We start from the raw sequence: 18,085 nt of genomic DNA, 5'->3' as shown, positions 1-18,085 counted from the left end.
TTCTCCCCAGCGAAGCCCCAAACTCACCCCCAGCCCCAGCACACCCTTCCCATCACTCCTGAGGATTGATGACCCCTCATGTTTTCTCCCTTCCAATCTGTCCCTGTACCCTCTGTAAATTGGCCAGACTTTCCTACCTCGTTTGGGCATTATCAGGCAGAATTCCACAGGATGCTTTGCAGCCCTGTGATGAAAGGTGCTATAAAATTGTAAAGTGTTAATTCAGATGTAACCAGGTCAGCAGTGCATCATAACCTATATTAAACAGAGATTTTCTAATATGAGAATTTATAGAGTTCAATGTATGGTATTCATAAGTGAATTATTGAGACCCTCAAAAGAGTTTTTGTTTCAATCATACCTGTATTCTGGAAAAGTGATTAAAAACCTTTAACCTTAATGAAAGAGTGCAGCCATCCTCCTTTCCTCTATGACGTTGGAATCTAAAAGCAGTTTACAAAACAGTACACAGCCTAAAAGCAGAATCTCACAGATTTCATATGGGGAGGGCTCAGCAGTTTTTAAGCCACAGCTAAAATTGCAGCTGATCACCTGCACAGCCACACCTGGTGGTTCCCACTCACACTGGGTTCTGTTCCTCTGGCTTGGGCTGTAACTTCTCCCCTGCCCCAAACCGAGTGCAGGGGAACTGGGGGCAGCATCAGCGAGCAGGTCAGTGCTGGGGACTGAGCATCCCCTGTGCCCTGTCCCCCTCTAATGCCACCATCAGCCAAGAGAGCAGCCACACACAGACACCAACCCTGCTGCAAGCAAAGCACTTTTATTGGCTTCAGGGAAATCACTGCCCACAAAATCCAAAGCCTTTAAAAGGGGACGCAGAGCTGTGAGGGGTCTGTGGGGGTTTCTCAGCTGCATTGTGCAAGGCACGGCTTTGGGATCAGCAACCTGCTTGGCTTCTCTTGGCTTGCTTGTCTGGAGTTGTCACCTCCTCATGTTTGTCACCCAAGTCACTTTTCCTTGGGTTGGTCACTTGGAGGTTTCTATCACTTGGGCAGCAAGGCACCGACTGCTGCGCCAGCAGAGCCCAGGGCAGTTGTCAGCCCAGCTTTGGCAGCAAGAGAGAGACCTGCAGCTCCTGCAAAGACAAATTGAGATGTGAAGTTTCAGGAGCATCAAGATTGCCTGCTGAGGGACCGAGCACGGGGCACAGCCAGCCAAGGGCTCCTCCTGAGCAGGGAGAGCCCTGAGAGTTTGGAGCAATTCAGAGCAGGGAGGGGTTAAAGGGCTGCTCTGGCTCTAGAGCCAGCCCGTGCTCTCTGCCATGGAGATGCAGCCCAGCTCCCGTGCCCTCCCCACTCACCGACGGACTGCAGCACAGCCACGGTGCTGCCTGCAGCCACTCCGCCGCCGTTGGCGATGGCAGCTGCCGACATCATCTTGGCAGCGATGGAGCCGGCGAGGATGCCGGCCTTGGTGAACCCCAGCGCAGCAACGCCCCCCGGGACACCAAACAGTGCCAATCCTGCAGGGAGGACAGCACACCTTTAGGGTGCTCTCTGTGACCCCCATCTCCCCCTGCCACCTGCACCACACCCGGCCTCCCCAAAAGCACGCAGGGAGCAGAGTGGGCAGCGAGGGCTGGGGCTGCAGGGACGGGGACAGCCCTGGGCGGCAGGAGAGGAGCAGCGTGCAGGGCTGCGGCAGCGGGGGCAGACAGAACCCCATTCCAGGCACTGCCCAGAGCTGCCGCTCCTCCCCTCTTCCTCCCACCTGCACCCCAATCCTCCCCAGCCCTGGTACTTGCAGCCCCCAGCCCAGTCCCCAGGACCACGCGTGGCTGGAACCAGGCAGTGAACCCGAGCGCTGCTCATCCCGTGCCAGATCCTCACCTACTCCCACTGTGGCTCCGATGACAGCTTTAATGATAATTATATTCGCCCCTGAGAAAGAAAATGGCAGGAGAGCAGGAAGGACATGAGCATGGACAGCACAGCTCCCCTGACCAGCAGCAGCTCCTTCAGCCTCCCCCTGACTTCAGCCCCTGAAGACCCCTGGGAAGAGGCCTCTGGAGGGGTGGGTCCCAATGTCCCCTCAGATTGGGAGGAACAGGGAGAAGGGGCACAGCCCGGAGTGCCCACCCTGTCCTGCCCGCCACACCCACCAACCCAGAACAGCTCAGGACACAGGGCACGTGTCAGCCCAGTCTGTGTCCTGCACTGCCCAGATGGCCCCTGTGCCCACAGCCACCCCTAAGCATGGAGCTCCTCGTATTTACATCCATGGCCAACCCATGTGTGCCTCAGACCCAGAGCCCCTCAGTGGCTGGAGGATGCTCAGGATGGTGTTTTGGGGTGGCTTCCCTTTGTGGGTGATGGGATGCTCCAGGATGCAGTCGAGGTTCAGTGGTTTGAGCTGTGGGGGCGCCTGGAAGGCTGCACCCCACTAAGAGCATCCTCAGCTTGTGCCAGGGCGTTGGCCTGCAGTCAGCTCTGCTCCCTGAGCACAGCCAGCCCCTTCCTGCTCTGCCTTTCTATCTCTGACCAGTGCTGCCATTGGACACAGCAGTTCTCGCCACAGAGCACTCACCTCCCTGCACAGCCCCTGATCCCCTCAGCCCCAACCCCTGCAGGTCCTGGCTTTTCCTGCCACATTGGGATGGATCCCGTTCCCGCAGTTTGGGCACATTCACACCAGTGAGGGCTTCAAGGGCTGCTTTGGCTTCAGAGTAAGCCCAGGCTACAACCCCGTGTCCCACCCAGCACAGCTCAGCCCATCTGCAATAAAGCCCCTCCCAGCTGGAGCCCAGCGCCCTGTGCCGGGCAGGGTCCCAGAGGCAGCAGCAGCTCTGCCAGCACCGCCCTCCTTCAGCCCTCCGGGAGGAGAGGGGAGCAGGGGCGAACCCCAGGGTCCCTGTGCCCCCCTCGATCTGCCCCCCTCAGGACCCAGACTCCCATCCCAGGAACCTCCCAGCTTACCCATGGTCATCTGGATGGGACGAGATCCTCGATGATTCTGCTCTAATCTCGGTACCTTGGGGGAACGAGAACAAGATTTTTTTTGCGTGGCCGGCAGCTGAGATCAGCGGGGCTTTGTAGCCCTGCACGATCTCTCCCAGCCACCCCTCTCCCACCCAGGAGACCCCGGCCCTTCCCCTGACAAGAAGAAACCTCCCCTCTCCCCAGCCCCGGCTCCTGCCCGGCCGCTCCCCCGGCACAGCGAGGAGAACCCCCCGTTATTGTCCCCTCCTCAGAGAAAGGCCGCTGTTCCCAAACACCCACGGCGACACCTCACGCCGCCAACCTCGCGTGTGTTTGTTGTGCTCTGAGGAGCCGAGGGCTGACGAAAGGCGGAGCTAAGGGGAGTGGCCGCTCAGCTGATTTCCGAGAAATCAGCAACGAAACCGCTCGCTCAGTTTCGCTTTCTGGGTAACCCTTGATGGTGCTGCCTCTGCTCGAGCAGGGCTGGGGCTCTCCCGTCCTCACCCTGGAGTGTCCCCTCAGGAGCCCTTTGGCCCCGATGGCCTCGGGCGGGGGCTGAGGGTGAAGGACGCACCGGGCCGGGGCTGCTCAGGCTGTGCCGGGGCTCCTGTGGCTTCACGGGGCCTTTCCCCAGCAGGTTTGGGACCGATAAAACCCCGCGGCTCCGAGGAGCATCCACAGCAGTCTGGAGAGCAGAGCTGGAGCCGCTCTGCCTCCTCCCCACAGGGCAGCCTCAAAAACCGGCCGAAACCCCTCTCTGCATCCCCCCGTTTGCTGCTGCTGCTGCTGAGGTGGGTCAACTGTATCTGTATTCTGGAAAATTGATTAAAAACCTTTAACCTTACTGAAAGAGTGCATCCATTCTCTGGCTTGGGCTGTACCTTCTCCCTTGCCCCAAACCGAGTGCAGGGGAACTGGGGGCAGCATCAGCGAGCAGGTCAGTGCTGGGGACTGAGCATCCCCTGTGCCCTGTCCCCCTCTAATGCCACCATCAGCCAAGAGAGCAGCCACACACAGACACCAACTCTGGTGAAAGCAAAGTACTTTTATTGGCTTCAGAGAAATCACTGCTCACAACAATCCAAATCTTTTGAAAGGGGAGGCAGAACCTGAGGTGTCTGTGGGGGTTTCCCAGCACCTGCACTGTGCAAGGCACGGCTTTGGGATCAGCAACCTGCTTCGTTTCTCTTGGGTTGCTTGTCTGGAGTTACCTCCTCCTCATGTTTGTCACTCAAGTTACTTTTCCTTGGGTTGGTCACTTAGAGGTTTCTTTCACTCAGTTAGCCAGGCACCGGTTGCTGCGCCAGCTGAGCCCATGGCAGCTGTCAGCCCAACTTTGGCACCAAGAGAGAGACCTCCAGCTCCTGCAAAGACAAATTGAGGTCTGAATACTCCCAGGAGCATCGAGGCTGCCTGCTGAGGGACCGAGCACGGGGCACAGGCAGCCAAGGGCTCCTCCTGGGCAGCGATTTTGGAGCAATTCAGAGCAGGCAGTGGTCAAAGGGCTGCTTCAGCTCTAGAGCCAGAGTGTTTTCCCTGCTATGGAGATGCAGCCCAGTTCCCCCGCCCTCCCCACTCACCGATGGACTGCAGCACAGCCACGGTGCTGCCTGCAGCCACTCCGCCGCTGTTGGCGATGGCAGCTGCCGACATCATCTTGGCAGCGATGGAGCCGGCGGCGATGCCGGCCCCGGTGAAACCCAGCGCGCCAAAGATCACAGGGAGGCCAACCAGTGCCAATCCTGCAGGGAGGGCAGAGCAGCGTTACGGTGCTCTCTGTGACCCCCATCTCCCCCTGCCGCCTGCACCAGACCCGGCCTCCCCAAAAGCACGCAGGGAGCAGAGCGGGCAGCGAGGGCTGGGGCTGCAGGGACGGGGACAGCCCTGGGCGGCAGGAGAGGAGCAGCGTGCAGGGCTGCGGCACCGGGGGCAGCCACAACTCCATTCCAGGCACTGCCCAGAGCTGCCGCTCCTCCCCTCTTCCTCCCACCTGCACCCCAATTCTCCCCAGCCCTTGCAGCCCCCAGCCCAGTCCCCAGGACCCCACGGGGCTGGGACCGGGCAGTGAACCCGAGCGCTGCTCATCCCGTGCCGGACCCTCACCTGCTCCCACTGTGGCTCCGATGACAGCTCCAATGGCACTTCCATTCCCCCCTGAGAAAGAAAATGGCAGGAGAGCAGAAAGAACATGAGCATGGACAGCAAAGCTCTCCTGAGCAGTGCTGAGCACTCTGTGCCAGGCAGAGCTGGGTCCCGGAGCCAGCAGCAGCTCCTCCTGCCTCCCCCTGCCTTCATCTGCCTTTTGCCTCTCAAGACCCCTGGGAAGAGGCCACTGGTAGGGTGGGTCCCTAAGGGGTCTCCCCCCTGTCCCATCCCACAGAGCAGGCTTAGCCCCTGAGCAAGGCAGTCCTATCCGGATAACTCAGTTCCTCTTGGAGACAGAGCTCCCGAACACCCAGTAGGCTCGTTGCCGCAGGCTACTTCAAGCAAGCTTAGTGGATTTCAGCTCTTTAGTGATTACCATCTCTCTTATGATTTCAGCTCTTTGCTTGCTTGCTAAGGCACCGAAGGGCTAGGGGGAGAAGCAGATGAGAGAGAGGAGAAGGGTCCTGGCATTCCACAGCGATGGTTTATTGAGGGGTCTGTAAGGGTTCCAGCAACGGCTCTTCTTCTGCTAAATGGGCTAAAACAGCCCCTTTTTGTAGGGTACAGAGCCATCCAAACTTGTCCAATAGTAAGGGTTAGGGGAAAGTGACCTTTGGGGTTACAGACATAAGCTAGGGTTTGAGAGGCAGAAGACAGGAGCTTATTTTGCTGTCTCATCATGACTCAGCAATTCCTACTGTTGAGTCTCAGCCCACCACGGGGTATTTGACAATGCTATGGGGTCTGCTGCAGGTCCCAGTGTCCCCCCAGCCTGGGAGGAACAGGGAGAACGGGCACACCCCGGAGTGCCCACCCACCCAGCCTTGCCCACTGCCCCACCAAACAAGAACAGCACGGGACACTCAGCACCTGTCAGCCCAGTCTGTGTCCTGCACTGCCCAGACGGCCCCTGTGCCCACAGCCACCACTGAGCACGGAGCTCCTCGTATTTTGACCCATGGCCAACCCATGTGTGCCTCAGACCCAGAGCCCCTCAGCGGCTGGAGGATGCTCAGGATGGTGTTTTGGGGGTGGCTTCCCTTTGTGGGTGATGGGATGCTCCAGGGTGCACTCAAGGCTCAGTGGTTTGGGCTGTGGTAGCATCTGGAAGGCTGCACCCCACTAAGAGCCTCCTCAGCTTGTGCCAGGGAATTGGCCTGCAGTCAGCATTGCTCCCTAAACACAACCAGCCCCTTTCTGCTCTGCCTTTCTGTCTCTGGCCAGAGCTGCCAGTGGACACAGCAGTTCTCGCCACAGAGCACTCACCTCCCTGCACAGCCCCTGATCCCCTCAGGCCTGACCCCTACCCGAGCAGGTCCTGGCCCTTCTCAGCACATTGGGATGGATCCCTTTCCCACACTTTGGGCACATTCACACCAGGGATGGCTTCAAGAGCTGCTTTGGCTTCAGAGTAAGCCCAGGCTACAACCCCGTGTTCCACCCAGCACAGCCCAGGCCCCCTGCCCTCTCCACTCACCCTCAGAGCTGTGATCCTTTGCTTCTTCTCCTGCAGTGAAGGCAGAGCAGTGTTAGGGTGCTCTCTGTGACCCCCATCTCCCCCTGCCACCTGCACCAGACCCGGCCTCCCCACAAGCACCCAGGGAGCAGAGCGGGCAGCGAGGGCTGGGGCTGCAGGGACGGGGACAGCCCTGGGCGGCAGGAGAGGAGCAGCGTGCAGGGCTGCGGCAGCGGGGGCAGACACAACTCCATTCCAGGCACTGCCCAGAGCTGTTCCTTCCCTCCCAGCAGCACAAGCAGCGAAGCCGAGCGTTGCTCATCCCGTGCCAAATTCTCACCTCCAATTGTACACCCAATGATGAGCAGAGTGATGATGGCAACGGCGACTACCCGTGTACCTGAGAATGAAAAGGGCAGAAGGGCAGCAGTGTGGGCAATAAAGCCCCTCTCAGCTGGAGCCCCGTGCCCTGTGCCGGGCAGGGCAGGGTCCCCGAGGCAGCAGCAGCTCTGCCAGCTATGCCCTCCTTCAGCCCTCCGGGAGGAGAGGGGAGCAGGGGCGACCCCAGGGTCCCTGTGCCCCTCTCAGGACCCAGGCCCCCACTCCCGCAACCTCCCAGCTTACCCATGGTCGTCTGGGCGGGAGCGAGATCTGCGATGATTCTACTCTAATCCCGGATCCTTGGGGAACGAGAACAAGATTATTTTGCGTCGCCGGTAGCAGGTGGGGTCAGCGGGGCTATGTTGCCCTGCGCGATCGCCCCCTGCCACCCTCTCCCACCCAGGAACGCCCGCCCCCTGCCCTTAAATGCAGAGACGACCCCGCACCCACCACCACTACCACCACCACCACCCTCCCCGGCTCCTGCCCGGCCGGATTTTGGTGGCTGCTCCTCCGGCACAGCGAGGGGAGCAGCCCCCGGTTCTGTTCCCCCCATTACAGAAAGGCTGCTGTCCCCAAACACCGGCCGCACCTCACCAACCTGTCCTGTGTGGACTGTGCTCTGAGGGAAAAGGGCTGCAGGAAAGTACGAGCAAAGGTGTGTCGGGTCAGCTGACGTACGAGGTGATCTGAAGCCGCTCGCTCGGTTTCACTCTCTCCTTAACTCTAGATGGTGCTGTCTCTGCTAGAGCAGGGCTGAGGCCCTCGGAGTCGCACCCTCAGGGAGCCCTTTGGCCCCGATGGCCTCGGGCGGGGGCTGAGGGGGAAGGACGCACCGGGCCGGGGCTGCTCAGGCTGTGCCGGGGCTCCTGTGGCTTCACGGAGCCTTTCCCCAGCAGGTTTGGGACCGGTGAAACTCCGCGGCTCCGAGGAGCACCCACAGCAGTCTGGAGAGCAGAGGTGGAGCCGCTCTGCCTCCTCCCCACAGGGCAGCCTCAAAAACCGGCCGAAACCCCTCTCTGCATCCCCCCGTTTGCTGCTGCTGTTGCTGAGGTGGGTCAACTGTATCTGTATTCTGGAAAATTGATTAAAAACCTTTAATCTTACTGAAAGAGTGCATCCATTCTCTGGCTTGGGCTGTAACTTCTCCCTTGCCCCAAACCGAGTGCAGGGGAACCGGGGGCAGCATCAGCGAGCAGGTCAGTGCTGGGGACTGAGCATCCCCTGTGCCCTGTCCCCCTCTAATGCCACCATCAGCCAAGAGAGCAGCCACACACAGACACCAACTCTGCTGCAAGCAAAGCACTTTTATTGGCTTCAGAGAAATCCCTGCTCACAACAATCCAAAGCTTTTGAAAGGGGAGGCAAAGATCTGAGGTGTCTGTGGGGGTTTCCCAGCACCTGCACTGTGCAAGGCACGGCTTTGGGATCAGCAACCTGCTTCGTTTCTCTTGGGTTGCTTGTCTGGAGTTGTCTTCTCCTCATGTTTTTCACTCAAGTTATTTTTTCTTAGGTTTGTCACTTGGCTTTTTATCCTTTTTTAGGTTGGTCTCTTAGAGGTTTCTTTCACTCAGTTAGCTGGGCACCGGTTGCTGCACCAGCTGAGCCCAGGGCAGCTGTCAGCCCAGCTTGGGCACCAGCAGAAAGACCTGCAGCTCCTGCAAAGACAAATTGAGATGTGAAGTTTCAGGAGCATCAAGACTGCCTGCTGAGGGACCGAGCACTGGGCACAGCCAGCCAAGGGCTCCTCCTGAGCAGGGAGAGCCCTGAGAGTTTGGAGCAATTCAGAGCAGGGAGGGGTTAAAGGGCTGCTCTGGCCCTAGAGCCAGCGTGTTTTCTCTGCCATGGAGATGCAGCCCAGCTCCCGTGCCCTCCCCACTCACCGACGGACTGCAGCACAGCCACGGTGCTGCCTGCAGCCACTCCGCCGCCGTTGGCGATGGCAGCTGCCGACATCATCTTGGCAGCGACGGAGCCGGCGGCGATGCCGGCCCCGGTGAAACCCAGCGCGCCGAGGAACACCGGGACGCCAACCAGTGCCAATCCTACAGGGAGGGCAGAGCAGCGTTAGGGTGCTCTCTGTGACCCCCATCTCCCCCTGCCACCTGCACCAGACCCGGCCTCCCCAAAAGCACCCAGTGAGCAGAGCGGGCAGCGAGGGCTGGGGCTGCAGGGACGGGGACAGCCCTGGGCGGCAGGAGAGGAGCAGCGTGCAGGGCTGCGGCACCGGGGGCAGCCACAACTCCATTCCAGGCACTGCCCAGAGCTGCCTCTCTTCCTCCCTCCAATTCTCCCCAGCCCTTGCAGCCCCCAGCCCAGCCCAGTCCCCAGGACCCCACGGGGCTGGGACCGGGCAGTGAACCCGAGCGCTGCTCATCCCGTGCCGGACCCTCACCTGCTCCCACTGTGGCTCCGATGACAGCTCCAATGGCACTTCCATTGTCCTCTGAGAAAGAAAATGGCAGGAGGGGAGGAAGGACATGAGCATGGACAGCAAAGTTCCCCTGACCAGCAGCAGCTCCTTCAGCCTCCCCCTGACTTCAGCCCCTGAAGACCCCTGGGAAGAGGCCTCTGGAGGGGTGGGTCCCAATGTCCCCTCAGATTGGGAGGAAAAGGGAGAAGGGGCACAGCCCGGAGTGCCCACCCTGTCCTGCCCGCCACACCCACCTACCTTGAACAGCACAGGACACAGGGCACGTGTCAGCCCAGTCTGTGTCCTGCACTGCCCAGACGGCCCCTGTGCCCACAGCCACCCCTAAGCACGGAGCTCCTCGTATTTACATCCATGGCCAATCCATGCATGCGTCAGACCCAGAGCCCCTCATTGGTGCAGGATGCTCAGGATGGTGTTTTGGGGGTGGCTGCCCTTGTGGGTGATGGGATGCTCCAGGATGTAGTCCAGAGTCCAGGTTCAGTGGTTTGGGCTGTGGTAGCACCTGGAAAGCTGCACCCCACTAAGGGTCTCCTCAGTCTGTGCCAGAGCGTTGGCCTGCAGTCAGCTCTGCTCCCTGAGCACACCCAGCCCCTTCCTGCTCTCCATTTCCACATCTGGCCAGTGCTGCCATTGGACACAGCAGTTCTTGCCACAGAGCACTCACCTCCCTGCACAGCCCCTGATCCCCTCAGCCCCAACCCCTACCCCAAGAGTCGCTCTTCCCACCACATTGGAATGGATCCCGTTCCCTCAGTTTGGGCACATTCAGACCAGTGAGGGCTTCAAGGGCTGCTTTGGCTTCAGAGTAAGCTCAGGCTACAACCCCGTGTTCCACCCAGGACAGCCCAGGCCCCCTGCCCTCCCCACTCACTCTCAGATCTGCGATCCTTTGCTGCTGCTCCTGCAAGGGAGGACAATGAAGCGTTAGGGTGCTCTCTGTGACCCCCATCTCCCCCTGCCACCTGCACCAGACCCGGCCTCCCCAAAAGCACGCAGGGAGCAGAGCGGGCAGCGAGGGCTGGGGCTGCAGGGACGGGGACAGCCCTGGGCGGCAGGAGAGGAGCAGCGTGCAGGGCTGCGGCAGCGGGGGCAGCCACAACTCCATTCCAGGCACTGCCCAGAGCTGTCCCTTCCCTCCCAGCAGCACAAGCAGCGAAGCCGAGCGTTACTCATCCCGTGCCAAATTCTCACCTCCAATTGTAGATCCAGTGATGAGCAGAGTGATGATGGCAACGGCGACTACCCGTGTACCTAAGAATGAAAAGGGCAGAAGGGCAGCAGTGTGGGCAACAGAGCCCCTCTCAGCTGGAGCCCCGTGCCCTGTGCCGGGCAGGGCAGGGTCCCAGAGGCAGCAGCAGCTCTGCCGGCTCCGCCCTCCTTCAGCCCTCCGGGAGGAGAGGGGAGCAGGGGCGAACCCCAGGGTCCCTGTGCCCTCCTCACGACCCAGGCCCCCACCCCAGGAACCTCCCAGCTTACCCATGGTCGTCTGGGCTGGAGCGAGATCTGCGATGATTCTGCTCTAATCCCGGATTCTTTGGGAACAAGATTTTGCGTAGGCAGCAGATGAGATCAGCGGGGCTTTGTTGCCCTGCACGATCGCCCCCAGCCACCCCTCTCCCACCCAGGAGACCCCGGCCCCTCCCCTCACAAGAAGGGATCCCCCCCTCTCCCCAGCCCCGGCTCCTGCCCGGCCGCTCCCCCGGCACAGCGAGGAGAACCCCCCGTTATTGTCCCCCCCATTACAGACAGGCTGCTGTCCCCACACCCACGGAGGGACCGCGGCACCTCACGCCGCCAACCTCGCGTGTGTTTCTTGTTCTCTGAGGAACCGAGGGCTGCAGAAAAGGCGGAGCTAAGGGGAGCCGCCGCTCAGCTGATTTCCGAGAAATCAGAAAGGAAACCGCTCGCTCAGTTTCGCTTTCTGGTTAACTCCTGATGGTGCTGTCTCTGCTCGAGCAGGGCTGGGGCTCTCCCGTCCTCACCCTGGGGTGTCCCCTTATGAGCCCTTTGGCCCCGATGGCCTCGGACGGGAGATGAGGGGGAAGGACGCGCAGTGGGCTGTAACTTGCCCCAAACTGAGAGCAGGGGAACTGGGGGCAGCATCAGCGAGCAGGTCAGTGCTGGGGACTGAGCATCCCCTGTGCCCTGTCCCCCTCTAATGCCACCATCAGCCAAGAGAGCAGCCACACACAGACACCAACTCTGCTGCAAGCAAAGTACTTTTATTTGCTTTAGGGAAATCCCTGCTCACAACAATCCAAAGCCTTTAAAAGGAGAGGCAGAGCCGTGAGGGGTCTGTGGGGGTTTCTCAGGTGCATTGTGCAAGGCAAGGCTTTGGTATCAGGAACCTGCCTGACTTCTCCTGGTTTGCTCGTATGGAGTTGTCTCCTGTGCAGGTTTTTCACATGAGTTACTTTTTCTTGGGTTGGTCACTTGGCTTTTTATCCTTTTCAGGTTGGTCACTTGGAGGTTTCTTCCCTTTGGACAGCCAGGCACCGGCTGCTGCGCCAGCTGAGCCCAGGGCAGCTTGGGCACCAGCAGAAAGACCTGCAGCTCCTGCAAAGACAAATTGAGATGTGAAGTTTCAGGAGCATCAAGATTGCCTGCTGAGGGACCGAGCACTGGGCACAGGAGCCAAGGGCTCCTCCTGAGCAGGGAGAACCCTGAGAGTTTGGAGCAATTGAGAGCAGGGAGGGGTTAAAGGGCTGCTCTGGCTCTAGAGCCAGCGCGTTTTCTCTGCCATGGAGATGCAGCCCAGCTCCCCCGCCCTCCCCACTCACCGACGGACTGCAGCACAGCCACGGTGCTGCCTGCAGCCACTCCGCCGCCGTTGGCGATGGCAGCTGCCGACATCATCTTGGCAGCGATGGAGCCGGCGGCGATGCCGACCTTGGTGAACCCCAGCGCAGCAACACCCAGTGGGACGCCAAACAGTAGCACTCCTGCAGGGAGGGCAGAGCAGTTTTTGGGTGCTCTCTGTGACCCCCATCTCCCCCTGCCACCTGCACCAGACCCGGCCTCCCCAAAAGCACGCAGGGAGCAGAGCGGGCAGCGAGGGCTGGGGCTGCAGGGACGGGGACAGCCCTGGGCGGCAGGAGAGGAGCAGGGTGCAGGGCTGCGGCAGCGGGGGCAGACAGAACCCCATTCCAGGCACTGCCCAGAGCTGCCCCTTTTCCTCCTGCCTCCACCCCAATTCTCCCCAGCCCTGGTATTGCAGCCCCCAGTCCCCAGCCTAGTCCCCAGGACCCCACGGGAATGGGACCGGGCAGTGAACCCGAGCGCTGCTCATCCCGTGCCGGACCCTCACCTGCTCCCACTGTGGCTCCGATGACCATTCTAATGGCTCTTCCACTTCCACTTCCACTTCCATTGTCCCCTGAGAACGAAAATGGCAGGAGGGGAGGGAGGACATGAGCATGGACAGCAAATCTCCCCTGAGCAGTGCTGAGCACTCTGTGCCAGGCAGAGCAGGGTGCCGGAGTCAGCAGCAGCTCCTCCAGCCTCCCCCTGCCTTCATCTGCCTTTTGCCTCTCAAGACCCCTGGGAAGAGGCCACTGGAGGGGCGGGTCCCAGTGTCCCCCCGGGCTGGGAGGAACAGGAACAGGGGCACACCCCGCAGTGCCCACCCACCCTGCCCTGCCCTGCCCTGCCCTGCCCACCACAGCCACCAACCCGGAACAGCAAAGGGACACAGGGCAGGTGTCAGCCCAGTCTGTCACCTGCCACCAGCACAAGGTCAATCAAACAGACTTCATAACAAACTCACCCACTGCCTTGCCAGGCCTTCCCTGTGCAGGGGGAGAGGGAGCAGGACTGGCAGCTGTGCCCACTGGAATCACTTCCTGGAGCACAGCAATTCCCAGGGCACTCAGCAGGTACCTGCACACCCACCACCACTGTAGCCCCTCCTGCAATGCACTTCTGCTTTCAGGGCACCTCTCGCTCCTTCAGCCTTTCAGAGGTGCCCAGGCTGCTGGGGCTTCCCAGTGCCTGCCTGGCTGCCTGGCAGGGAGCTTGGGGTCAGGCATCTGCCTGGCTTCCCTTGGGAAGCCACAAACAATCACGGAATGAACTAGGCTGGAAAAGACCTTTGAGATCAAATCCAACCTGTCACATCACACTCCTTCAGCAACTTAACCATGGCACTGAGAGCCACATCCAGTGCCTTTTTAAACACGTCCAGGCAGAGTGACTCCACCACCTCCATGGGCAGACAATGTCAGTGCCCAATCAGTCTTTCAGTGAAGAATTTTTTCCCTGATGTCTCACCCAAACTTCCCATGATCTTTACCTGGATTATCCCCATTGTTGGAACCATCGTCGGGACCATCTCCAGGACCACCACCAGCACCATCCTCAGGACCACCACCACCACCATCCTCAGGACCATCCCCATCCTTGGGTTTGTCACCATGATCTGTCTCATCCCAGGATTTCTCATCTGAATTTCTCTCCTTCTTGGACTCATCACCAGGAGTTGTGTGCTCCCCAGATTTCTCATCCAAAAATGTCTCCTCCTTGGGTTCCTCCTCTGGAGTTGGCTTCATCTTGGACATCTTGGCAGAGTCTCCTGTACCAATAACAGCAGGATAGATGTCAGCCCAATTTTGGCAACAAGAGAGAAACCTGCAGCTCCAGGCTGGTCCTGCCCCTCCCTCACAGCTGCACCCTGAGTCTCTCCTTCCCAAAACTCGCAGCCCCAGCCTGGCAGTGAGCCCCAGTGCCAGACCTTTACCTCCTGTGGCAGCTCCTTTGCCTCTGTGCCTCACAGCAAAGAGGGGAAAAGGGAGGAGGGCAGGAGGGAGAAGAGGAAAAAGAAAGCGAAGAGGACAGGGAAGGTGGAAGAGGGAAGGAAGCAGCGCTGCCCACCTGCCCCCGGCATTGCTCACCTGCCCACGTTGCCCGGTGCACTGGAAATGTCCCGCAGTTCCCGGAGCACCGGAACGGCCCCGTGGTTCCCGGTGCACTGGAAAGGTCCCGGTGCCCGCCCCGGGGCCGCCCCGTCCCAGCCGCGCCCAGGCAGGAGGCAGCGGGCTGAGCTGGATTCTCCATTCGGGCGGTCAGACACAGCAAGGGCGGCACGGGACACAGGTGGGGGTCCCGGCCGCGGTACCAGAGGGGTTCCAGAGTCACGGCAGAAGAGTACGAGGGTCCCTGTTATGTACGGGAGGGTCACGGCACCCTCAGACTCTGCCCAGGCCCCTTCCTCGACCAGGGCTTGGTGGATGCTCCCCATTACTGCCCCCAATGTGAGCAGGGTCCGTTTTTGCGCCCCCTGCACAGAGAAAGGGGGTGCTGTCCCCAAACATCCACTGTGGGAGCACAGCACCCCACACCACCAACCTGTCCTGTGTCTGCTGGGCTCTGAGGGTCAAAGGGCAGCAGGAAAGGTACCAACAGGTAATGTCACCACAGGTAATTTCCGAGAAATTGCTCAACCACTGAGTTTCGGTTTCATTCTAATCAACAATTGATTCTGCTGTCTCAGCTGCAGCAGGGCTGGGGCTCCCCCATCCCCAGGACTTTGGACCTTGGGGTTTTCCCTGCACAGTACCTGTGCCTTTCCACTGTGGGGAACTGCGAGGAATGCTTTTAAAAATAGATGGTCTGGAATGAAGTTAAGTCAACCAAGACAATATTGTATCTGAAAACTGTTTCTTGATAACAAAAAAACAAACAAACAAAAAAAGTTACCCTACCACCCTACCCCTGAGCCACGATGCACACCAGGCACCACCACACACACCCACACTAGAAATGCAGTTTTAATAAAGGTTTCAAAAGAATTTATTACTCAAGTCCATCCAAATCTGTTAAAGGGGCAGCTGCTGGTTGGTGGGGGCATTCTAGTCCATGCTGTGGGAAGACATGAAGCAGGCTGTTGGAGGGAAGGAAATCACCTTCTGTTCACTGGCCATGGTGATCAGGCTTTCTTCTTCTGTTCAGCATGGCATTGTATGTCCTCCCTATAAAGATAAGAGTATCAGGTCCCAGAAGCATCGAGGCTGCCTGCTGATGGACCAGCATGAGGCAGGGACAGCCGAAAATATCTCCTGAGCCAGAGTCTCTCCAGTCTGTGCCAGAGCATTGGCCTGCAGTCAGCTCTGCTCTCTGAGCACACCCAGCCCCTTTCTACTCTCCGTTTCCACCTGTGGCCAGTGCTGCCAGTGGACACAGCAGTTCTTGCCACAGAGCACTCACGTCCTTGCACAGCTCCAATGCCCTCAGCCCAACTCCTATCCCATCAGGTCCTGGCTGTTCCCACCACATTGGGATGGATCCCTTTCCCGCAGTTTGGGCACATTCAGACCAGTGAGGGCTTCAAGGGCTGCTTTGACTTCAGAGGAAGCCCAGGGTGCAACCCCGTGTTCCACCCAGCACAGCCCAGCCCCCCTGCCCTCCTCACTCACCAGAATGGAAACGTACACCCAGGAGATTGATATCGATGTTCAAAGGCTCATTCCTTGTTACTGCTACAGGGAGGAGAGCAGCGTTAGGGTGCTCTCTGTGACCCCCATCTCCCCCTGCCACCTGCACCAGACCCGGCCTCCCCACAAGCACGCAGTGAGCAGAGCAGGCAGCGAGGGCTGGGGCTGCAGGGACGGGGACAGCCCTGGGCGGCAGGAGAGGAGCAGCATGTGGGGGCCTGAATATATGTATTGTTATAACAGCAATAAGAATACAACTACTGAAATGTAGTGAGAGTCCTATGTATTGTATAAGTGGGTCCTAGCTATTCTAAATGAGTCACAGCTGCGAAGTCCTTAGCTGGGCAGCAGCTGTGGCTCATAAAGATAGCTGGGATAAAAGGGGTGGGTCAAGAGCCCAGGAGGAGCTCCTGTGAAACCATGAGGAACTGCACTACAGGAGAACAGGGAAGAGTTACGTAGCAGAGAACCAGCGAGAAGGTATGGACTCTTTAAGAATATAATAACAACACGATAACAACAGCAGTGAGCAGGGCTGCAGCAGCGGGGGCAGCCAGAACTGCTGGCACTGCCCAGAGCTGCTCCTTCCCTCTCAGCAGCACCACCAGAAGTGAAGCCGAGCGCTGCTCATCCCGTGCCAAATTCTCACCTATAATCCGAAGTGCAATAACAAGTGCCACGACAAATCCCAGAAGAAACGTAATCACGAATGACTCAAAGCCTAAGACGGAAAATGGCAGATGAGCAGGAGTTGGGCACTAAAACTCCTCCCAGCTGGAGCCCAGCGCCCTGTGCCAGGCAAGGCAATGTCCCAGAGGCAGCAGCAGCTCTGCCAGCACCGCCCTCCTTCAGCAATGCTGAGGCCCCAGAGGGAGGAAGGGGCCAACCCCAGGGTCCCTGTGCCCCCCACTGCAGGTCCCACGTCCCCGACCCCATGAGACACCCAACTTACCCATGGTCCAGGGATCCAGAACTGCCATGAGTCTGCTCTAATCCCGGTACACTTGGGAAGCAAGAACAAGAAATCTTTCCATGGGCAGCAGGTGGGGTCAGCGGGGCTTTGCTGCCCTGCACGATCTCCCCCAGCCACCCCTCTCCCACCCAGGACAGCCCAGCTGTCCCATAAGAGCAGAGACCCCTCAGTGCCCAGCCAGGCTCCAGCCCAGCCCAGGGCTACCCGGGCTGCTCCGCCAGCGCACGGACTCAGACCTGCAGGGACACTGAGATATTTATCGAGGGAAAGGAGCTGGTTTTATACCTTTCATCAAGGCCCACTATTTCCTTGTAGATTTTTTATCACTAAGGGACCTATCACACATTGCCACATCAGCAATCATTAAACATTCTTAAGGCTTTATTATCATCCTTTTATGGGGTGATCTCGTGCCATCCAGGTGTCTGGCAGATTCCAACAGGCTCCTCTCCTTACGGCATCCACCAAGTGGCATTTCTTCCCAAGGTCAGGTGAGACATTTCCTAAAGAATTTATAGAGTTCAATGTATGGTATTCATAAGTGAATTATTGAGACCCTCAAAAGGGTTTTTGTTTCAATCATACCTGTATTCTGGAAAAGTGATTAAAAACCTTTAACCTTAATGAAAGAGTGCAGCCATCCTCCTTTCCTCTATGACGTTGGAATCTAAAAGCAGTTTACAAAACAGTACACACCTTAACAGCAGAATCTCACAGATTTCATATGGGGAGGGCTCAGCAGTTTTTAAGCCACAGTTAAAATTGCAGCTGATCACCTGCACAGCCACACCTGGTGGTTCCCACTCACACTGGGTTCTGTTCCTCTGGCTTGGGCTGTAACTTCTCCCCTGCCCCAAACCGAGTGCAGGGGAACTGGGGGCAGCATCATCGAGCAGGTCAGTGCTGGGGACTGAGCATCCCCTGTGCCCTGTCCCCCTCTAATGCCACCATCAGCCAAGAGAGCAGCCACACACAGACACCAACTCTGCTGCAAGCAAAGTGCTTTTATTGGCTTCAGGGAAATCCCTGCTCACAAAAATCCAAAGCTTTTAAAAGGGGAGGCAGAGCCGTGAGGGGTCTGTGGGGGTTTCTCAGCTGCATTGTGCAAGGCACGGCTTTGGGATCAGGAAGCTGCTTGGCTTCTCTTGGGTTGCTTGTCTGGAGTTGTCTTCTCCTCATGTTTTTCACATGAGTTACTTTTTCTTGGGTTGGTCACTTGGGTTTTGTCCTTTTTTGGGGTTGTCACTTGGATATTTGTTGTTTCTTTAGGTTTGTCACTTGGGGTTTTCTTCCACTTTGATAGCCAGTCACCACTTGCTGCACTGACTG

The 18,085-nt window shown here is 58.7% G+C and overlaps 3 protein-coding genes across 15 annotated transcripts; all 3 read right to left on the bottom strand.

The window, feature by feature from the left end:
• Positions 1 to 765: 765 nt before the first annotated feature.
• Positions 766 to 3,374, bottom strand: LOC141731316 (interferon alpha-inducible protein 27-like protein 2A). 2 transcript variants are annotated; one of them, XM_074555792.1, is made up of 5 exons: positions 3,262 to 3,374; positions 2,937 to 2,991; positions 1,851 to 1,901; positions 1,322 to 1,483; positions 766 to 1,096 (listed from the first exon to the last, which is right to left on the bottom strand). In XM_074555792.1, exons 2-5 carry the CDS (start codon positions 2,944 to 2,946, stop codon positions 1,005 to 1,007), a joined length of 315 nt encoding a protein of 104 aa, XP_074411893.1. In that variant the 5' UTR covers positions 2,947 to 2,991; positions 3,262 to 3,374; the 3' UTR covers positions 766 to 1,004. The 2 variants fall into 2 exon arrangements, with proteins under 2 accessions (XP_074411893.1, XP_074411894.1); XM_074555793.1 differs by having other exon boundaries at positions 3,240 to 3,342.
• Positions 3,375 to 3,964: 590 nt separating this feature from the next.
• On the bottom strand, positions 3,965 to 11,304 carry LOC141731315 (interferon alpha-inducible protein 27-like protein 1). Of its 12 annotated transcripts, none has more exons than XM_074555787.1 (7): positions 11,155 to 11,304; positions 7,165 to 7,220; positions 6,881 to 6,940; positions 6,562 to 6,591; positions 5,043 to 5,093; positions 4,520 to 4,681; positions 3,965 to 4,303 (listed from the first exon to the last, which is right to left on the bottom strand). In XM_074555787.1, exons 2-7 carry the CDS (start codon positions 7,166 to 7,168, stop codon positions 4,212 to 4,214), a joined length of 399 nt encoding a protein of 132 aa, XP_074411888.1. In that variant the 5' UTR covers positions 7,169 to 7,220; positions 11,155 to 11,304; the 3' UTR covers positions 3,965 to 4,211. The 12 variants fall into 12 exon arrangements, with proteins under 12 accessions (XP_074411888.1, XP_074411886.1, XP_074411890.1 ...); XM_074555785.1 differs by having other exon boundaries at positions 11,125 to 11,283; XM_074555789.1 differs by having other exon boundaries at positions 11,141 to 11,275.
• Positions 11,305 to 11,556: 252 nt separating this feature from the next.
• Positions 11,557 to 14,690, bottom strand: LOC141731314 (uncharacterized). The gene is made up of 5 exons (XM_074555779.1): positions 14,245 to 14,690; positions 13,647 to 13,925; positions 12,663 to 12,731; positions 12,136 to 12,297; positions 11,557 to 11,911 (listed from the first exon to the last, which is right to left on the bottom strand). Exons 1-5 carry the CDS (start codon positions 14,405 to 14,407, stop codon positions 11,766 to 11,768), a joined length of 819 nt encoding a protein of 272 aa, XP_074411880.1. The 5' UTR covers positions 14,408 to 14,690; the 3' UTR covers positions 11,557 to 11,765.
• Positions 14,691 to 18,085: the final 3,395 nt, after the last annotated feature.

Source organism: Zonotrichia albicollis, chromosome 20 (assembly GCF_047830755.1).
Source record: "Zonotrichia albicollis isolate bZonAlb1 chromosome 20, bZonAlb1.hap1, whole genome shotgun sequence".
NCBI classification, from domain to species: Eukaryota; Metazoa; Chordata; class Aves; order Passeriformes; family Passerellidae; genus Zonotrichia; species Zonotrichia albicollis.
Note: the sequence above shows the minus strand (reverse complement) of the source record. Positions and strands in the feature narration are given on the sequence as shown.

Bases quoted from the DNA above. Each gene is read 5' to 3' on its own strand.
- LOC141731315 (XM_074555787.1), bottom strand. The intron at 5,094-6,561 runs GTGAGTGGAGAG...TTTCTTTCTCAG, and splicing joins AAAGGATCACAGCTCTGAGG to GGGGGAATGGAAGTGCCATT. The intron at 4,682-5,042 runs GTGAGGGTCCGG...CCCTCCCTGCAG, and splicing joins CGGAGCCACAGTGGGAGCAG to GATTGGCACTGGTTGGCCTC.
- LOC141731314 (XM_074555779.1), bottom strand. From the start codon at position 14,407: ATGGAGAATCCAGCTCAGCCCGCTGCCTCCTGCCTGGGCGCGGCTGGG. The intron at 12,732-13,646 runs GTAAAGATCATG...TTTCGTTCTCAG, and splicing joins CAACAATGGGGATAATCCAG to GGGACAATGGAAGTGGAAGT. The intron at 12,298-12,662 runs GTGAGGGTCCGG...CCCTCCCTGCAG, and splicing joins CGGAGCCACAGTGGGAGCAG to GAGTGCTACTGTTTGGCGTC.
- LOC141731316 (XM_074555792.1), bottom strand. The intron at 1,484-1,850 runs GTGAGGATCTGG...TCCTCCCTGCAG, and splicing joins CGGAGCCACAGTGGGAGTAG to GATTGGCACTGTTTGGTGTC. The intron at 1,097-1,321 runs GTGAGTGGGGAG...TTGTCTTTGCAG, and splicing joins GGCTGTGCTGCAGTCCGTCG to GAGCTGCAGGTCTCTCTCTT.